The 19,848-nt window shown below is 36.2% G+C and overlaps 1 protein-coding gene and 1 long non-coding RNA gene across 30 annotated transcripts in view; one reads left to right on the top strand and one right to left on the bottom strand.

Annotated features, from left to right (window-relative positions):
• Positions 1–7,320, top strand: part of DYRK3 (dual specificity tyrosine phosphorylation regulated kinase 3) — a 34,776-nt gene extending 27,456 nt beyond the window's left edge. For 7 of the 29 annotated variants that reach the window (XM_087889405.1, XM_087889407.1, XM_034414369.3 and 4 more), the window contains 2 exons: positions 380–491; positions 4,935–7,320. In XM_087889405.1, coding sequence (XP_087745531.1) covers positions 408–491; positions 4,935–6,506 — 1,656 coding nt within the window. In that variant the 5' untranslated portion in view covers positions 380–407 and the 3' untranslated portion in view covers positions 6,507–7,320. Of the gene's footprint in view, positions 1–375; positions 492–3,701; positions 3,798–4,311; positions 4,372–4,934 lie in introns of all 29 variants that reach the window. The other 22 variants (XM_087889416.1, XM_087889417.1, XM_087889419.1 and 19 more) reach the window with 6 other exon arrangements.
• An 8,079-nt stretch (positions 7,321–15,399) lies between these two features.
• LOC132711193 (uncharacterized) lies at positions 15,400–18,738 on the bottom strand. Its single transcript, XR_009622023.2, has 3 exons — positions 18,515–18,738; positions 16,802–16,972; positions 15,400–16,497 (listed from the first exon to the last, which is right to left on the bottom strand). It is a non-coding gene; the product is annotated as an uncharacterized LOC132711193 (long non-coding RNA).
• Positions 18,739–19,848: the final 1,110 nt, after the last annotated feature.

Here is a 19,848-nt window from a genome sequence, read left to right as displayed (position 1 = left end):
AAGAATCAATATTGGATAGGTTTCTGTTGCTGGCTTCTTAGGCAGTCCTGAGAATGGTATCTCCCAAAAGTGAGTGTGGTAGGACAGATTAGGCAAAGGTGAAAATCTGCTAAATACTAATATTCCTGTCCCTTGTTATTATACAAACAAACAAAAAAGAATTGTACACGCTCAATGCCTATTATAGATTTTTTCCCTTTTAATGAAAAAAGAGAGGAGATAAAATGCTGTTGCTTCTGATTATCTGCAGCCACATCATTTGGATTTTGGGGTTTGTTGGAGGACTCCAATAAGAGTTTGGGATTATTACTGAAATTTAAAATAATGCTTATAAGAATTTGTGTTCATTTTTACTGATCATTTTGTTATTTCCAGCCAGGTTTGGAGATGGCTTGTATGACTCTTATATGAGAATAGATCAGATTAGATGTCCAGAACCTACAAATGAAGAATGCACCCCTTCTGGTTTTCCTTCACTAGGGAGATCTAATGTAAGTAATTTTCCTGCTGCTTGAGTTTTATTACTGTAGGGACAACACAAACTAAATGGGGACAACACAAACTAGATGTTAAACAAACTAGAATATTAATACCAAGATTATGCAGTGCTTCTGATTTGATTCAAAATAGCTGCTTTATTGTGCAGATGTGACATCTATGTGTAGCTACATTTGTTTTCAGGATCTCATGGCTGCTTTAACAAGCTGCACAGGCGTGCTGCATTCACTCTTGTACATTAAGGAACTTCTTTCAAATATAGCCTGAAAAACTGCATAACCCTACAAGTACATCTATATCAGCAGAAAGCGGTGGTTAAATATTGTGTCTACTATCTTTTCCAACCATTCAGCATGATTAAGAATGTTACAAGTAGTTCTCAAACTAGGAAGTACCAGATAGCTTGTAGTTGAATGTTATGTAGAAATGTATAGTACACAGGGGGGAGAATAGAAGGGTGGTAAAGTATGATATGATATAAAATGATTTGAATTTGGATTTCACCTTGGGGAAGTCATGGGAGGAGGGGAGGGTTAGGGCGGGAAAGGGGGTGGGGAAATGGGAAAATTTGTATTTGTAAAACTTTTTCAATAAAAAAGAAAAGTAGGAGGTTGACGTTTTAAACGCCAATATGCACATGTTTGAAAACAAACTCCAAGCCCAATTAAAATGTGCAAAATAAAATAGGGATTTAAAAAAAAAAAAGAATGTTACAAGTAGTTCTGTAATAAATGCCTATATCATTATTTTAACCACTGTATTTACTCAATATAAGTGACACGAGTAGCTTTTTTCTCTGGTAGAATTGAAAAGATTTGCATTTGCATAATAATTATTTTTTATGGTGAAATAGATTAGAAACATGTCAGTAAATATTTCTTTGCAGAAAAAGTAAGCATTGGAGAGCATCTCTTTACTGAAAAGAAGGGTTTACATTATAGTTACATATTGTATGTATCTATGGCCATTCCATAGTCAATATTCTTAAGAGTTACTGTCAATTAGCTAAGTTTAATTACAGGACTGAAATTTACTGGGTTTTTTTAAAATACAAAAAGGAATTTCCTATTTTTTGGGAGGGAACAGTAATGTTTTCTGTCACTTCAATTGTTTTTGTAGAAATGATATATGTCTTAAAATCATGTATCTTGTCAGCTTGTTAGAGAGGACTGGTTAGATTGCAGCAAGTATGTCCAATTGTGACAACAGCCGTAACAGTATGATGCTCTGCAAATACTTTCAAGCAACAAAAATATTCAAGCAAACCCAAAACTTGGTTGCATAATTGATCATTGAAAGAAGAGGTTGGCCTGTGTAGTTATAGCATGCTTTCATGCATGCCATAATTGCTTCTCGGAAGCTTATGGCTAAGAGGGGGGAAATGATATTTGAATTTGGCAAAGAGATTCAAAAGCAAATACAATGGGTCGAATCTTATAAATTGGATGAAGTCAGTTGAAGCCCTTAGACATTTCAAAGAGGAATTATTGCATTATTGACAAGCTGTAATATAGTGATTATATTAGTATTGATATATGATGATATATCAATGTATTGATATGATGATATAAAGATGTATGCATCAGGCTTTATAATCCACATTTCTTATATTGACTTACTCAATGAAGGACATTGAGGTTGTTTTGTGTATAATATGTTTATCATAGAAAGAAAACATGACCAAAGATTTGCCACTTATCATATACCTGTGATGGTGAACCTATGTCACACATGCCCAAAATGGCACATAGAGCCATGTTGCCTGGCACGTGCGACATCGCCTGTTCCTCTTCTGGGTTTCTGGCGCACACGACGATCAGCTGGCCTTTCTGCAGTGCCGGAAATTGGAAGAGCTGGTCTTCCGTTTTCCAGTGTGAGCATGTGCGCCAGCCAGCTGATGTCCATGTGTACATGCACGGAAGACTTGCTGGCTTGCACGCACGTGCGCACCGGAAACCAGAAGTACCTTATCTGGTGTGCACATGCCCCCTGAGCAGCTCCTCTTCCTGGTCACAGCCATGATGAGCGTGCATGCATGAAGTGCTTCCCTTTCGGCACTTGGTGCCATCCACGCGCACCATCGCTGTCATATACCATATACATGGACTTTCTCTATAGATAGGCAATATGAAAAGGCACGTCCTATGATTTTTACAGGTATTCCTCAGGCTACAACCACTCATTCAGCATCTATTCAGAGTTACAACAGTGCTGAACGAGAATGACTTACAACCAGTCCTCAAAGTTGCAGCCATCGCAATGTCCCCAGACTCATGTGATTGTAATTTGAGTACTTGACAACTGACTTGCTATTATGATAGTTGCAATGTACCACAGTCCCATGATTACCATTTGGGACCTTCTTTGCTGGTTTTCCACAGCAAAGTCAGTGGGGAAGCTGGCAAGTTGCTCACCTGCACTCCATAGCACTTCTTGTGGCACTTGCCTGCCTTCCTGCATTCCATAGCCTTTGGGGAACTAATTACCTGTCATTTTCTTGTCAAGTCTTTTGAATTTCTAAGACACTAAGCAAATATTTTTTTCTGGCAATTGGCTATCTTTTTGTCTGGCATATGAAAACAAGAAACCTGCTTTTTATTATAAAAGATAAGCTATTGCATACAGTTTCTATGAAGCATAGTTTAGAGGCTGAATTTTCCACTATCCAAAGAACAGATGTGAAAAATGCTTCTCTGCCAATTCTTTTTTCATTCTCTGTTACTACAAAGTAAATATAAATATATTGGTAATGTAAATATAAGCATATTGCTAATGTTTAACTTTAGACTTTTTCTATCTTATATTTTATCTAAGTATTGCATGCAGGACAAATTAACAGTTCAGGTTCATTTCCTGTTTGGACTCCGTATTGCTATTCTATTTTTTTCCTCCGCCATTATCAGCAAAATGCAAAAAATGTGTCCAGAATTTTTTGTCCATTATGTATTAAATGTTTCTGAAAATAGAGGTCTTTGAAACCTGGTTGCTCAGTTGCTCTGAATTAATAAAGAATTGCTAATTGGATTAGATTAATATCCTGCAAGGGGCCATCTTATTCAAAATTTTATAGCATTCCTCTTTCTGCTCAGGTCAACCATAGTTACTGAATAATCTGTTAACATGCTAATTCTCTGCATCATATTTTCTGTGACTTCTAAGAAAGTTGTACGTCTCAAAATACACTGTCTATATTTTCCAAACAGATATAGCAGTTAAGCAGTAAAATACAGATCTTGATGTCCTGAAACTGCATTTTCTGAACCAATGTCGTTAACTGTTTTGGCATTTCATTGAAAAAGGTATACAAATAGTTTTACAAAAGAGTTATTAATTTGCTGTTTTGGTGGAGTAAAAATTTGCTATAGAAATGGAAGAAGATAGCATATATCAAAGCTGTTATTTAATTGCAAATGTTGGTTTCATTTTTTTTTGAAGTTTTAAGTCAAAACTACATCTAGTTCTTTCAGCAGTTCTTTACAGTTATTTCATAAATTTAGTACTTGCCTTTCAGAAATCAATGAGGTATGTCAGACATATGCTAGTCTGCCTTGTGGACTCAACAAGGTACTTTGCAAAATGAAGATGACCTAACCAAATCTTGTAATAGTGGCTTATTCATTCATTCAATACACTTGCAAGGTAGCTTACTCTGCACCAGTTTTTAGGATAGGACATTGTTTGCTTCATTGCATTACTTGGGAGTCTATTGCTCACATTGCCTATACTGAAATAGAATCTGAAGTGAGTCTCCAAAGTTAACAATTGTTTCAAATTGAGATAAATCATTTTTAATGTTTTCTGTCTGATTTGCAGTTGTGTAGGAAAAATATTTAATTTCTTCATGCATGGAACAAAACTCTGCAGGGCTCAAAAGTAAGTTAGTATTCTAGACTACAAAACATACAAACATGCCTTCATAAAAGGTTAAAGAGAAGTGGAATGCACTAATTTAAGAGCAATAAGGAATTTTTGGTAACCAAATTATTCTGTCTTAATCCTTTTGAAAAGGTTTCATTCATAATCTGTGGTTATTTATCTTTTCTTCAGTTTGCTGTTTTTGAGCTAGTACCCTGTTTTACCCAAAATAAGACATCCCCTAATAATAAGCCCAATCGGGCTTTTGAGTGCATGGCAATAAGGCCAAGTGCTTATTTCAGGGTTCAAAAAAAATAAGACATGGTCTTATTTTCGGGGAAACACGGTAAAATCATAATTTGCAAGTTCTTGGTTTCTTCAAGCTATATTTTCATTACTTGTTGCTATGCTGACTGAAGAGTAAATGTTGCAAAACTACTTTAGTGCATGCTAATACACTATATCAGGTTTATGTAAACATTAATTTATGACTACATATTTCTTCTGAAGTTAAATTACTATTGCTGTTTCCCAAATGTTAAATTTGTGAATTCTAAGGATTTTCTGTTTCATCTTTAAAGGTAACTACTAGCACAATCACAATGAAGGATCATCCTTTGACTGGGAGCCAAATCAAAGTTGAGCAATTATTTGAAGACTCTGGAAATAGAAGGAGCAGTACTCTGCAATCCACTGGAATAAATGGCTCTGAAAGATCATTTCCGACTCCAGTAAAAAATAAAAGCGCTGATAGTGTCTGCACCATCAAAAATAGTGGCAGCTCAATAAAAGCACAGAAAGCTGGTTGTCAGTCTGCAGAGCAAGCACTGAAGCAATATAAACAGCATTTAACAGCCTATGAGCAACAAGAAATATTTAATTTTCCTGAAATCTATTTTGTGGGTCCAAATGCAAAGAAAAGACAGGGAGTTAGTGGTGGCCCAAACAATGCTGGATATGATGATGAACAAGGCAGCTACGTTCATGTACCTCATGACCATCTTGCGTACCGATATGAAGTACTTAAAATAATTGGGAAAGGCAGCTTTGGCCAAGTAGCTAAAGTGTTTGATCACAAACACCACCAACATTTGGCTCTAAAGATGGTGCGCAATGAGAAACGGTTTCACCGGCAAGCGGCAGAAGAAATACGCATCCTGGAACATCTCAAAAAGCAAGATAAAACTGGCAGCATGAATGTTATTCACATGCTAGAAAGCTTTACCTTTCGGAATCATATATGTATGACTTTTGAGCTCTTGAGCATGAATCTATATGAGCTGATCAAAAGAAACAAGTTTCAAGGCTTCAGTGTGCAACTTGTACGTAAATTTGCCCACTCAATATTGCAATGTCTGGAGGGGCTATTCAGAAACAAAATTATACATTGTGACTTAAAACCTGAAAATATTCTTCTGAAACAGCAAGGACGGAGTGGAATCAAAGTAATAGATTTTGGATCTAGTTGTTTTGAACACCAAAGAGTTTATACTTACATACAGTCTCGGTTTTACAGAGCCCCAGAAGTTATCCTGGGAAGCCGCTATGGGATGCCCATAGATATGTGGAGTTTCGGCTGTATTCTGGTGGAACTTCTGACTGGTTATCCTTTGTTTCCAGGAGAGGATGAGGGTGATCAGCTAGCTTGTATGATGGAGCTCCTTGGAGTGCCTCCACAGAAATTGCTAGACCAATCCAAGCGAGCCAAAAACTTCATCAATTCAAAAGGTCATCCTCGCTATTGCAGTGTAACAACTCAAGCAGATGGGAAAGTTATTCTTAATGGTAGCAGATCACGAAGGGGTAAAATGCGCAGTGCTCCAGGCAACAAGGACTGGATCACAGCATTAAAAGGCTGTGATGACTCTTTGTTTATAGAGTTCTTAAAAGAATGTCTTAATTGGGATCCTTCTGCAAGGATGACTCCTAGCCAAGCTTTAAGACATCCTTGGATTTGTAAACGAGTACCTAAGCCTCCCAGCGTGGATAAAAGTTCAGGCAAACGGATTGCTCACTATACAAGCGCTTTCCCAGGGATAAATTCCAGATTACCCCCAGTTGTTGGGGTAGCGAACAAACTGAGAGCTAATCTAATGTCTGATTCAAATGCCAATATACCTCTATGTACTGTGCTACCAAAACTGGTCAGCTAATAGAGAATTATATATTCCCAGGGTACATATTCTGTGTTTATTATTATCTCCTTGAATGACAAAGAGATTAGTGTAGGGCATGGGGAAAAGATTATTGAAGGCTGAAACTTGTGTAAAAAAAACCTGAATGAAAACAAGCATTTTAAGGGCTATAATTATTTAATCAAATTGTTTCAGCTAGAATGGGATGCTTATTGTATACATTTGTTTTATTCAGTGAGATCACATGATGTATAACAGATTTTAGAGCAGTGTTATAATAAACCACAAAATCACTTGTTTATGCAGGCAGTCATGTAACCAGAAAATTGAGTGCAATGTGGTTTCAAGATAATTGCACTTAATAGTAAATTCCTTACAGAACGCTGGTCAAAAAGCACAACTTCTTAAGCTTTTTGTTGTTTAGGAATTACTTTGTAGTACTTTCTACATTTAACTACAAGATTTCTGAGTTTGCAAAATTAATTTACGAACTCTCCTTCAAATTTCTTGCAGACAAGCACCTTGCAAAAATGTGTGGTGAGCCAGAGCTATGAAGATAATAGTTTTTGGACTCTCATTTTAATGTTTTTAATTCTTCATTCCAACATTTTAAATTGAATTAATTGATCACAAATGGAGATAAAAATATTTCAGAGAAAATTTCTTGTGTATTAAAATAAGTTGCTTTTAGTAAAGGACAAACCAAGCAAAATGCTGTTTTCAAATCTCAGTTAAATGCAAAAAAAAATGGGTGCTTCAGATATTTTGTACAGGAAAATGTAATGGGCAGCATCTGGATACTGGAAAATAAAACTATTTTTACTAGCACAAATAAGCTTGCCTCTTGGTTTTCCCATTCAGGATCTTGATTATGAAGACTTGATCTTTAGCAAAGGACAAAACAATACTACTCAGACCTGAAGTACAGTTTAGCTATATGGTGCAAATTTATTGAATCACTATTAATGGTAGCCATTTACATTGGATATGGATATTTACTAATCAATTAAACTATTATTTAAATTCCATTTTCCACATTGGATGCATTCTATGTTGTAGCTAATAATTTGTAGAACAGCTAATCACTGAGAAATCAATTTGCTTCCTCTTGTTTTTGCGTTTACTCTCATGAGTTAATGTCACATATGCTAGATTAGATATTCTGTCAACGGTTCATTCAGATTGCAATGCAATTTCTGTACATCTGTTAATACTACTACTACTACATAGGTAGGAAAATGTGAAGAGTCCTCAAGAATGGAGATTTTATAGATGCTAACTTTTCAGAACCAGAAAGCCCTATTGCATTTACGTATAAATTATTCCATTTCCAAATAGATATCTTAATTTCTCTATTTCAGATTGTTGGATTGTTACATCTGCCTAGCCATTTAAGATTATTTGAAATTAAGAATTCTGTTTTAACAGTAATAATGATCACGGTTGAGGCTTTTTAGATTGTGAACATCCTCAAGGCGATTCAAATAAAAATATTTTATTGAAGTAGCAGACATTGAGTGCACAAAGCATTGCATATATCGTTCTAGAGATATGTCCAGTGACCTCATGGGATTTATTCCCTAATTCATTTGTATAGCACAATTTAAAGGAACCCTCTACTTGAATAGTTTTTTTTTTTTTAATTCGCTTGGAATAAAGTATTTCTCTTATTGACAAATGTCATGTGTATTACAAATGTACTGTTTTTTATTTTTAAGGTGCATGGTTTAACATAACGTGAAATAATTATGACATTAATATTGCAGATAAGGAACAATCTACTTTCACCTTGGCAAGACAATCTTCTGAAAATCGTTATTTTGCTGCATAAACATTTAATGTTTATTGCATTTGTATGCCATTCATTCTATTAATTGAGGAATTTGGGGCAATTTACAAAGAAAATAAAATCATGAAGTAAGAGCAAGTACAATAAAAAACCCTGTAACATTGAAAACTTGACCTTAGTTGCACATTTATAGCTGATTGCATTTTGTTTTTTAATTGTTCATCCTTTGTATAAAATATAATAAATTTCCACAAAAATATCTACAAGCTATACCGACATATCTGGGGTACATTATAGCTTGTTATTTTTTATAGCTTTAAATAATGCTGAATCCTGCAGATAAAAGTCACCATCAATAAAATCGGGGTCACTTGGGGAAATAAAATACAAACATAGTCCTTGACTTACAAAAGTTCATTTAGTGACCGAAGTTACAACAGCACTGAAAAAAAAGTGACTTATTACCGTTTTTTCACATTTATGACTGTTGCAGTATCCCCATGGTCATGTGATTTACATTTGGATGTTTGACAACTGGTTCATGTTTGTGATGGTTTCAGTGTCCTGGGGTCATGTGATCACCTTTTGCGACCTTCTGACAAGCAAAGTCAATAGGGAAGCCAGATTTACCTAACAACCATTTCATTAACAACTGCAATGATTCACTTAACAAATGTCACAAGAAAAGTCATAAAATGGGGCAAAACTCAGCAAACATCTCACTTGGCAACATAAATTCTGGGCTCAATTGTGATCATAAGTCGAAGACTACTTGTATTTGATTGAAAGCTTACCAAATAGGTTTCATTGTAAACAATTTTCTCTTTAATTACTATCTTTAAGCTTTTTTTAAAAGGGCTTCCCCTTCCATTTTCTTGTTTCTTTGACAGAAAAAGCTCCTCCATGATAATTCTTGCTAATTCAAGGAGAATAATACACAAACAGATGGTGTATCGGGATTAGCAAGACATTTCCCTTGCCTTTAATAGACAATTCGTTATGGAAGCAAAAATCTTCAAAAATTATTTGCATCATTTCTCCATCTTATAACATCTGTAAAACGATATTTTCTATTAAAGAGTATCTTTTCTGAAATTTTTGGGTTTTTATCATTCCTATTAAGAAAGGAAGTTAATTTAGGCATACGGTATTTGTAAGTGAGGTAACTGATACAATTATGTAATTTCATGAATTGAGGAATAAAATCCTACAGTAACCGTCCATTTCTATAAAATGGCCGTTGAGGAAAATGCAACAACAGCACATTGGCTTATTTAGCATTTGGCGCTAGTCTCTAATATTCTGTATCCATAAGTAGACAGGGTTTATTGGTATTGTTTTATACCCCAAAAGTTTTCTATTTGAAATAATGTTCATCTAAATGTGGGAACTAAGTTAATCTCTGCACACTAACTTGGTTGGTGTGCAGATGTGGTGAAACACTAGTAAAGCAATGACAGCAGAACTACCAAGAATGCTGTGTCCAGTTCAAGCTGCTTTGTATTTTAATATCTAATTGCAAATCAGCCTTATTAAATAAATGCTTAAATAATATTAATGTTTAATATTAAGTAAATATTTAGAGAGGCAAACAAAGAATCCAAGGTATAAACTGGACTTAAAGGAATTAATCCTAGTCTTCATTTAAAGAGAGTCCAATAGAAATCTTGAGGTGAATAAATAAAGCCATCTCTTCATTTATTCAGAAAAAAATAATATACATTCTGCCAACAGGTGGTTTTTTTTTCTTCCTATTACTGAGCTGTTTAAAACAGCTCATACTTCCTCTTTTACACTCCTAACTTCATTCCCCGCTTGGAAATAACCTTGTGTCAGTTTGCCCTTTCGTGCTTATTATAATTAGTTATGTGGATTATCACTCAGCCTAAATACAGTCTAGGGCAGGCTCTTGCTATAGGCATATGGTCAGGACAGACAATCTTGGGAGATTCTATTTTAGTTTCTGTAGTGAAGAAGGGAGAGAAGAGGAAAAGAGGATTTATTTCAAATGTGTCATAGCATTTCATGGATATTCCTAATCATTTTTATGTCCATCCTCTGGCTTCAGTTATTTTTGGCAAGTTCCTAATGGCTCCCCATGTTTTCTTTTTCCTTTTATGAATGTATGCATGGCTTTGACTGCTGAATGTTAAAAGCTATTGTATAAGTCGCAAATCTTTGCTCAGTTGTTTAAAGATCATAGGAGGAATTCACAGGAAACATCACCACATAAGACTGGCTTCAGAAGTACAGCAGAGACCGCAAAACAAATAACTTCATCCGTTAACCCAGTGTTTCTCAACTTTAGCAACATTTTAAATTGTGTGGACTTCAACCAACATGCTGGTTGGGGAATTCTGGGACTTGAAGTCCACACATCTTAAAATATGAAAGAAGAGGAAATAAATCAGAACAGATTATTAATTTGGAACAACCTTTTAGCCCTTGCACTAATTTTTAGGTATATCTGTTTAGCATATTTTGCAAGTAAAGTGAGCATGTGATCCTTTCTAACAGCACTGCAGCTTCATAATTATTCATCTTCCATGGCCATGACAACAGGGTCAATAGAAGCAATGTACTAAGTGCATTATATCATCTATTAAGATCTTGTTAAGTGCCAATTCCAGATTTGGAACCATGGATGCTTGCTTGCAGAGTTACCTAATATGGTGATTAGAATTATTTCCTACCCAGTGCTGTTATATCCATTCAAAAGTGTTTTGAGGCACTCTTGCATCCATCAGAAAACAGCTTCAATCATTCCAATCTATGAAATCTTTTCTAAAGAGTGCATATCAGCTATCTCATTTGTTATCATGCCTGTTCTCTAAACAAACATTCCCTTAGTATGCCTGGTTGTTTTTCTTCCTTCAAGAAGTCATTTGTGCTCTTTGTTTTCCCATAGACTCCATTTTGCACAAATAGATCATTTGATATTTGTAAAAATGCTGCTAAATTGCTTTATTGCTATTAGTAGATTTATTTTCACATTGCAGCTTCTTCATTTTGAGTTATTTCCATATTACAAGTTCTGCTATTGAATAGAAGTGGATGTGCCTATGTTCAGATCTTCGACTTTTTATTTAAAAGTTTCCTTTGCTGCTGGGAAAGTCCCATGTCTGCTATGCAACCAATCATAATGCATTTCTTATTTAGTTGGATACCTAGTTTATTATTCAGCTCTCCTCAAACTGGTATTCTCCGCATATGTTGTGGAAACAAGTCACCAAATTTCTAGCCAACATGGCTGAAGAACAGAAGAGTTGACATTTCAGGGAGTTACAGTCTGAAGGGCATCTCCGAAGGGCCTCAGCTAGTCTGTCTCAAAAAAATCCTGTATATTTCCTGGAATCTCTGAAGGTTGACGTTGCTTTGTCATCAGCTTTTAAGTTGACATTCACATTATTTGAAAGAAGAATTGAATAAAATGTAAATTCAGCTCAAACGGTATGGGCACTTCTATATTAGCACTATTTTCATACCCCAATCCTCCCAAAGCAGTTTGAAATGGATTTCCAATTGTCTTCATGTTGCCAATACTAAAATGCAGGGAACATGCTGCCAATGAGTCATGAGCTAATTACTACCCTTCCCCCCCCTACTGGGAAATACAAAACATTAGTTCAATTGATGCCCTGGGCTTTGTGCTTTCCTGGGTCAAAAGGATCCCTATTCCATGAAAAAAAAAATGGCAGTGGGGAAATTAATTGCTAGTCTACACCCACCCTCATCAACACCCCATGAGTGGTAGATAAGATCAGAAGTTATGGAAAGGAAGGTAGTTTGCTTCCAAACAATAAAAAAAAAATATCAGCGTTCTGTCATTGCTTCGCATAAAAAAACAACTGAAGACATAATAATATACAGGTAGTCCTCGAGTTACAATCACAATTGAGCCCAAAATTTCTCTTGTAAGCAAGATAATTATTCTGTTTTGCCCCATTTTGTGACCTTTCTTGCCACAGTTAAGTGAATCTCTGCAGTTGTTACGTTAGTAACATGGCTGTTAGCTGAATCTGCCTTCCCCATTGATTTTGCTTGTCAGAAGGTTGCAAAAGTTGATCACTTGATCCCAGGACACTGCAATCGTCATAAATACATGCCAATTGTCAAGCACCTGAATTTTGATCACATGACCACGGGGATGCTGCAATAGTTGTTAAGTGTGAAAAATGGTCATTAGTCAGTTTTTTCAGTGCCACTGTAACTTTGAAGAGTTACTAAATGATTGGTTGTAAGACAGGGACTATCTTGTAGCATCATGAGTTCTGCCACCAATTTTCCCCCAGTGTCTTGAAGCATGTTTACATGCAGCATGTAGTAGCTTGAGTGGGGATTAGGATAAATCCATAAACAAAGCAGAGAGTTTCAAGAATTCTATTTTAAAATTCAGCCAAGATTGCCTCCTGCTATTTTAACTATTTATGACTTCCTTTCCTTTCTGTTTCATAAATACTGAATGCAGCGAATAAAATTTTCAAACAGCAACAGAATATAAAAAATTTAAAGCTTCAAACAAAAAATAGCTTTTAAATAGGTATTATTAACTTTTAACTTAAACATCTGGCAAAAGAGGTGTTTTGACTGGTTTACAAATTCTCAGTGCTGAGAAAATCTAAGCAAGCTCTTCAGAGGATGTGCATTCCATAACCCTGCAGCAATACAAGAAGATAGACTGATGTCAGCAGGGGCATCTTTAAAAGGGCCTCTCCTGCAGTTCTTAACAGCTGGACAGTCTTCTAACTGGACTGCCCACATGTTTTCACATAGCAAAAAGAAAAGACTTGCCCTGGTTTCAAATAAACCAACACAGTGAGGGGGGAAAAGCTGGCTTTTTAAAAAGGAGCCAGTGTCATCAGCTATGTATGGATCTGATTTTGAACTAGCTCAAAGTCTGTAGTTAGAGGTGCTGTTTTATAAATAAATGTACACCTGAGCTTTGTGTATTTTATATCTCTGTTATAAGTAATAACTAGCTCAACTAAGCAGGTTACACAACAACATGTGGTCAAGTCAAGGCATTTTCCCACTTGCATCCATTCCCATGTGGGGTGCTGCCTCTCTAAGTTTGAAGTGGACCGAGAAAACCTGAGCTCATTTCATATTGTGATGATTTCCACTAACAAGAATCATTTCACTCAAGGCAGCCTTTTATACTCAGGCTTTTAATAATTGTGTTTGAAGTCTGGGTTGCCGAGTAACCATTGAGAAAACTAAAAACAAAGTTGTTTCATTTAGTCTTCCTTTTATGTACCATATTTGTATGTGTGTGTTATTAAATCATAGACAGAGCAGCAAGATATATTGAATTGTCTTAAGGCAATAGCATAATGTAACCCAAGCTGCTTGGCTCCTCAGTGACTCCTCTCTATTAAGCCAACTTGAGAAATTCTGCCATGGGGTGGGGTACCAATGTACCAACTTTTCCTCTCAAGGGTTGCTTTATTCTTAATAGTCCCTCTGTTTTCTTGTGCTTTCCCTGATATTTACACACAAATATTTACTCCCTCCTCCCCAATCCAACATCATTTGCTTTGACATAAATGCTGTCATAGCTCTGATGCTACAATGATAAAAGCAATAGGAATTATAGAAACAAAATTAGTTTGTTTCTATAGTCCATGGAAACTTTGCAGCAAAGAAGAATTGACTGTTTAGTTCAAAGGAACAAAATAGTTACATTGAAAGGAGAGAAGATGAAGGGAAGGGAAGGGAAGGAAATGAAAGAAGGAACATCTTGAGGTATTGTGGGGCAGGGTTTGAGAAGCAACGGAAGCATGTTTCACTCAACCTAAAAAAATATTGAAAGGTGCTCATTGGAAGATATAAGGGTTGAATGTAACATCATTTTTTACGGTTGACAATACTGTACTACTAGATTTATTTATGTACCATTGTGGCAACATCTCCTTGTTGACTAGCAGAGAACATAGCCATCTTCAGACCAGGATAAAATGGCTACATGGGAGTGATCCAGGAGGAAAGCAGGTACGCCAGGCACTGCAGCCAGTCAGAGGTGGGGCTGCTAGAATGGAATGAAGTGCTAGAGACTATCTTGTTGTGAACCACTTAAAATGGCTCAGTCAGAAAACCATTTTCGAAAGAAGCTAGAAAACACAGGCATGACGTGCATTTGTAACAAGCTGGAAATGAGAGGAAGATGACGTTATCTGTTCCAGCACTCAGGAAGTGCTGAGTGGATCAAACTGGCAATGGGCCAAGGAGAAAGTACAGATCTGCTCTCCAAAACATCTACCAATAGAATTTTGAAAGTAAGAGAGAATTAAAAGCAGATTTCTCCTACTGAGCAGCAGCCAAACCCAACATCTGCAAGGCAGATGCTATCAAAACATCTAAAAACTCTCTTTCCTCTCAATTTTCCTTGGAAAGAAGTTGGAAAAGAATCAACCCAAGGATTCTATGTTTAACCCTTTTACTGCTTTTCTTTCCTTCTTTACAAATCAACCAACCTTTCAATGAAAACATTTCCTCTGTTGGTAAGGTCCACCCCCTGGACCTCACCAAAACATGTTTTGTCCCAAAGGTGCTTTTTCAAAAGGCAATTGGACTTTGTTTTTCCTTGAAGACGTTTCATTTCTCATCCAAGAAGCTTCTTCGGCTCTGACCTGACCCCACGGGGAAGAAGAAGAAGCTTCATGGATGAGAAGCAAAATATCTTCAAGGAAAAAACAAAGTCCAGTCGCCTTTTAAAAAAGCACCTTTGGGACAACCATGACCCAGTGGCTAAGAATCTCATAAACCATAACACGTTTTCTTGCTATTAAGAAGTATGCCAGGAATTCTGCACAAGCTGAGACACAATCTTCATATTTAGAAATGGGAAAGGATTCCATTGTCTGAGAATTTCTTCTTTCTATTAAAACCATGTCCTTATATTTGGAACTGGCCATGCTAGAACTTTTCAAAAATATGTTTAGCAGTAGCTGGCTAAATATCCAAACTCAGTGGAAAGTGTGGTGAATAAAATATTGAGAATCAAAATATGATTTTCTCCAGCAGTTGCTTCTGTGCATAGTAAAGGCAACTAATTCTACAATCAGCAGAATGACTCCTTTCAATTTTACTGAACTATAGTTGTAAAAGTTGAATAATTTTTTGAGATGAGTTAACTTTTATTTTTGCTCTGCTGCCGTACATATGCATGTGCATGCTCACCCACACTTACACAATGAATCCAAATATAATTTGTCAATCCAGCACATGCAGTACAGAAGATGCATTCTTTATGCCATCTTATTATTTATTTAAATTGCCATCTTTTATGTAGTAACCACAGGCACAAATGAACAGTGGGAAATGTCCTTACCACTTGCCAAACTTTCTGTTTCAGCAAAATAAAAGCCAAAAAAGGAGATCGTTTTACTTTTTAAAAATGAGATTCTGGCTTGCTGCAAAGTGCTAGTCTCCCACATTATGTCAAGAATGTCCCAGAAAGAGATTCTTAGAAAATAGAGAATGGTGAATTGCCAAAAACCTGGTTTGAAAGTGTGCCCAGAAACAAGGCAATGCTAGAATGGGGATCTCTGGAGCCTGGGAACTCCTCATCCTCTGGTGGTTGGGGAGGCTTCACTCTGCCAGTGATCTTGTAAACACACTAATTTAAAGCAAATAACATTTTCCAGATCTTGTGGAGTAGGTTATTTTTGTTACTTTCCATGTATACCATTTCAACATGATTTATAAAAATAGCCATCAAAAAAAGGGTGCACTGTAACTATAGATAATGACACAGCCTGGTCTGATTTCCTTCTAATTCCAGCTTGTAGGAGAATGAGGCAAATGCTACGAATTAGGAGAAATAAAAAGGAGGAGGCATCCTTCATCTCTGGACCAGCTTGGCTGTATGAAATGACATTCTTTTGCAGTGACAACTGTGGAGAGTTAAGCTGCGATGGGGATCCAATTGAATGTGACTGAGCATATTCCAGTACAAGCTGTGCTTCATGGCTCCAGTTGCTAGTTGCTGTTTTTCATTTCTTCTCTTTGTGAAATCCATGGACCAGTTAGTGCACCAAGTAACATGGCACCAAATGCACAAGCATGTGTGTAAAGTAATCATTTCCATTTTCTCTAACAGTATGTTTAATCACAATTGTTTCCATCTCTTCTGTTTATTTCTAGCATCTATAGAAAAGCCAGCTTCAACCATTAGCTGTTGACACAATATCATACGATAGAAAGTTTAAAGAATAACCACTGTGGGAAGAGCAAAGAAAAACTTGGGTACATAATTTCCAAGGGAATAAAGTTACATTGTTTTATTCTCTGAATTAGTTAAATCAGGTTAATGAATTTTATATATAATGGTACACTATTTCTTTAATTATTAAATTTGATTTGATAAGTATGACTTCTTACTTACACTATAGCGTTACTCTATTTGAAATCTGCATAATCTGCATTGTTTTCAGAAACAATTGCAAAGAAAATGGAGCAAGGCATTAACCTACTATTGACCCAGATGTATTCCTGCCTGAAATGGATAAAATTCAGAACTTACTGTATGTACTCTCCTTCAGACCTGAAGAAGCTTCTTGAATGAGAAACGAAACGACTTCAAAGAAAAACCGGAAAGTCCAGTTGCCTCTTGAAAAAGCACCTTTGGGGTCTCCTTCAGATTGTTTTTCATAAAATTTCTTCTAAGCTCCATCCATTTTTATGTCTGTTGCACCTGTGACACACAAAAAATAGGCTGAGCCTTGATTGTACTATTGTGGCTGACAGGTTATTCTTTTGATTATACACTATGGATATCCTGGATGGGTCCATAAGCTAAATGCGATCACAAATTTATGGAAACGCCAAGTGGCCCTACCTAGTTTCAAATACAAATACAATTCCACGGTTTTTATGCCCAACTGAGACATGTGATCATATACAGAATTACAAATTAAAGGATGCATATGTCTTATTCCACTATAGTAGGGATGGCTTTAGTGTTGTTTAAAAGTCTCCTTCTTTGACTAGATTTATCTGTTGGGAGAGGGAAGGGGAATAGAATGATGAACACAGCACACAGTAATACAACATAACCCTCTTCTCACACATATGAAAGAGATGTGCTCATGGCATGATGCTATGACACTGCTCTTATCATTCTGACAAAAGCAACAAGATGTTAAGGAAGAAGAGGATTACATTTTGCAGATGTTTTTCCTTTGTCAGAAAAAAATAATTCAGATATTGGTAAAAAAACAAAAACAAAACCACCTACCATGTTTTCCCAAAAATAAGACCCTGTCTTATATTTTTTTGAACCCTGAAATAAGCACTTGGCCTTATTGCCATGCGCTCAAAAGCCCAATTGGGCTTATTATCAGGGGATGTCTTATTTTGGGGAAAACAGGGTATCCAATTTTACTGCTATAAGCCAGGTGCAAATTTCTCCTTCTGGTGTTCTGTAATATTTCTGTAACTATCGCTCATATCATAAAAGCCCACTTTTCTTGATATCCCTATACATTTAAGACACCACAAGAACAAACTACAGGTATTCCTCAACTTATGACCAAAATTCATACTATGGTGCTATGAGTTCACTCCAAATATGGAAATAATAGAATGTATCCAAATTATATGAGTTTATGTTCCACCTCCTGGGTTGCATATTTAATATCAAACTAAATACAACCATGAAATATTAAACATTCTCTTTAGGTGTCTAAAATACAAGAAGAGTTCTCTTTAATTAGAATGCTTATATCATAGGAAACTAACTGCATATTACCATAAGCAATCTTTGATTAGTTTTCCAAAAGAGGATTTTCAAGATCATTATGCCAGTGGTCACAAAAATAATTATTTTCAGCTTCAACAACTTCCTATAAAAACAGCTTATCAGACTTAGGTATCTCAATTAATTCCTTCAACCAGCTGCAGAAGTAACAGTGGCATCTAGACCAAATAACACATGTTTGAGTTGAATATACCGTACTTTACTGACTTTTTTTAGCAAAACAAAAAACAAAACAACAACAAGGTAATGGTGGGAAAATGTCTGCAGATACAAACTCTAGTGGAGTATAAAACTTTGATCTCTATGGCTTTATTTCTTTCTTTCAAACAAACAAAACCCGCAAACCTATCTAGTGAGAAACAAAGAGAAATGCTTATGAGTTTGGGTGGGGGAAGAGAGAAGTGTCTCACCTAGCTAACTGTTGCTATTATGTTGGTTACTATATAAACAGATTTATTTCTGGCTCACACCACATACCCGATTGTAAGTCAATGCTGCATCAGCTGGCTCCATTGGCCTAGGCCTGCTATGGCTTTCCTCAAGTTTTGATTAAAGTTTCTTTAGCATTATGTGACAGCAGCTGTTCTGGCCCCAAAATGGCAATTTCCTCTAAGGTCTCTCCCCAGTCTAAGGGCGTGTAATCACTAAGGAAAAAATAGATGGTCTTTCTCCATCCCTCCACCTCTTTCAGCTGAAATAGCTGCCACCTGCCCAGGAATGTTGCTAAGAGGAGCTGATGACAGGCCAAAGTGACACAAGGCCTGTGTGTGTGTGTGTGTGTGTGTAGATTGCCAGAAACCTGACCAAATTGTTTCTGTGTGAAGTGTGAGGTCTGGAATCAGAAAGCTATAGTGGTCTCATTTTAGCAGTGACTCACACACAAATAGACACGCACAAAAAGCACTTTTTTTCATATACACTTACATTTTTAAAAATTGCATCTAGATACATGATGCTTTTTGTATTTCAAGGAGGAAAGCACCCAGGTTGCTTCTTATAATTTCATTCAGATGTTGAACCTTATGTAACACATATTTCACTATGCTATATTTTTATTTATTTAAACAAGAAGTAGAACTTTGGTTTCTTGTACCCAAGCTTGCATTACTAACATTATGCAATGGACTTATGCAATGTCACAAGGGTGCCTGGATCCGATTTGAATTTTTCTAACGCTGCAAATGTGGTGCTAAGGTCAACAGCCTTCCAATTGGCTGAAGTTTGGCTTCCCCTCCAAATATGTTGAACTTCAACTCCCAAAGGTTCTCAGCTAGGCTACTTTTGGATTATAAAAGTTGATGATCAAGGTAACATGTTGGTTGGCTGATTTATTACATTAATTTTACAATACACAATACAATACAATACTCTAGACCACCTACATTTAATCAGAGCAATAAAAAATGCACTAAAAGTATTTATAGATATAAAATTATACCTAAAATGTCAAACACAATCATGTTATGACACCTCCTTGACAGCTGCCCTCAATTATATGGTATCCTTTGCTTTTTATGGATAAAGACAATCTTGATGGCCTTCTTAAAGGTTAGGAGAGAGGAAGTCACCAACTCTTGCAGAGAAAGCTATTCAGAGCGAGATGCTATGACGGAGAATGCCTGCTTCTGGGCCCCAATCTTTTTGGCATTCTACTTTGGCTTCTACTTGGAACAAATGGTCATAAAGATAACAAGGACCTGATCCATAAAGGCTTTTTAGATAATCAGCAACACCTGGAATTGAGCCAATGCAATGCCTTGTGGTAATGATTCTCACTTACCAGCAAGGAGGAGTTGCATTTTGTACCAACT

The sequence above is a fragment of the Pantherophis guttatus genome, chromosome 3 (assembly GCF_059756535.1).
Source record: "Pantherophis guttatus breed Tessera chromosome 3, ASM5975653v1, whole genome shotgun sequence".
NCBI classification, from domain to species: Eukaryota; Metazoa; Chordata; class Lepidosauria; order Squamata; family Colubridae; genus Pantherophis; species Pantherophis guttatus.
Note: the sequence above shows the minus strand (reverse complement) of the source record. Positions and strands in the feature narration are given on the sequence as shown.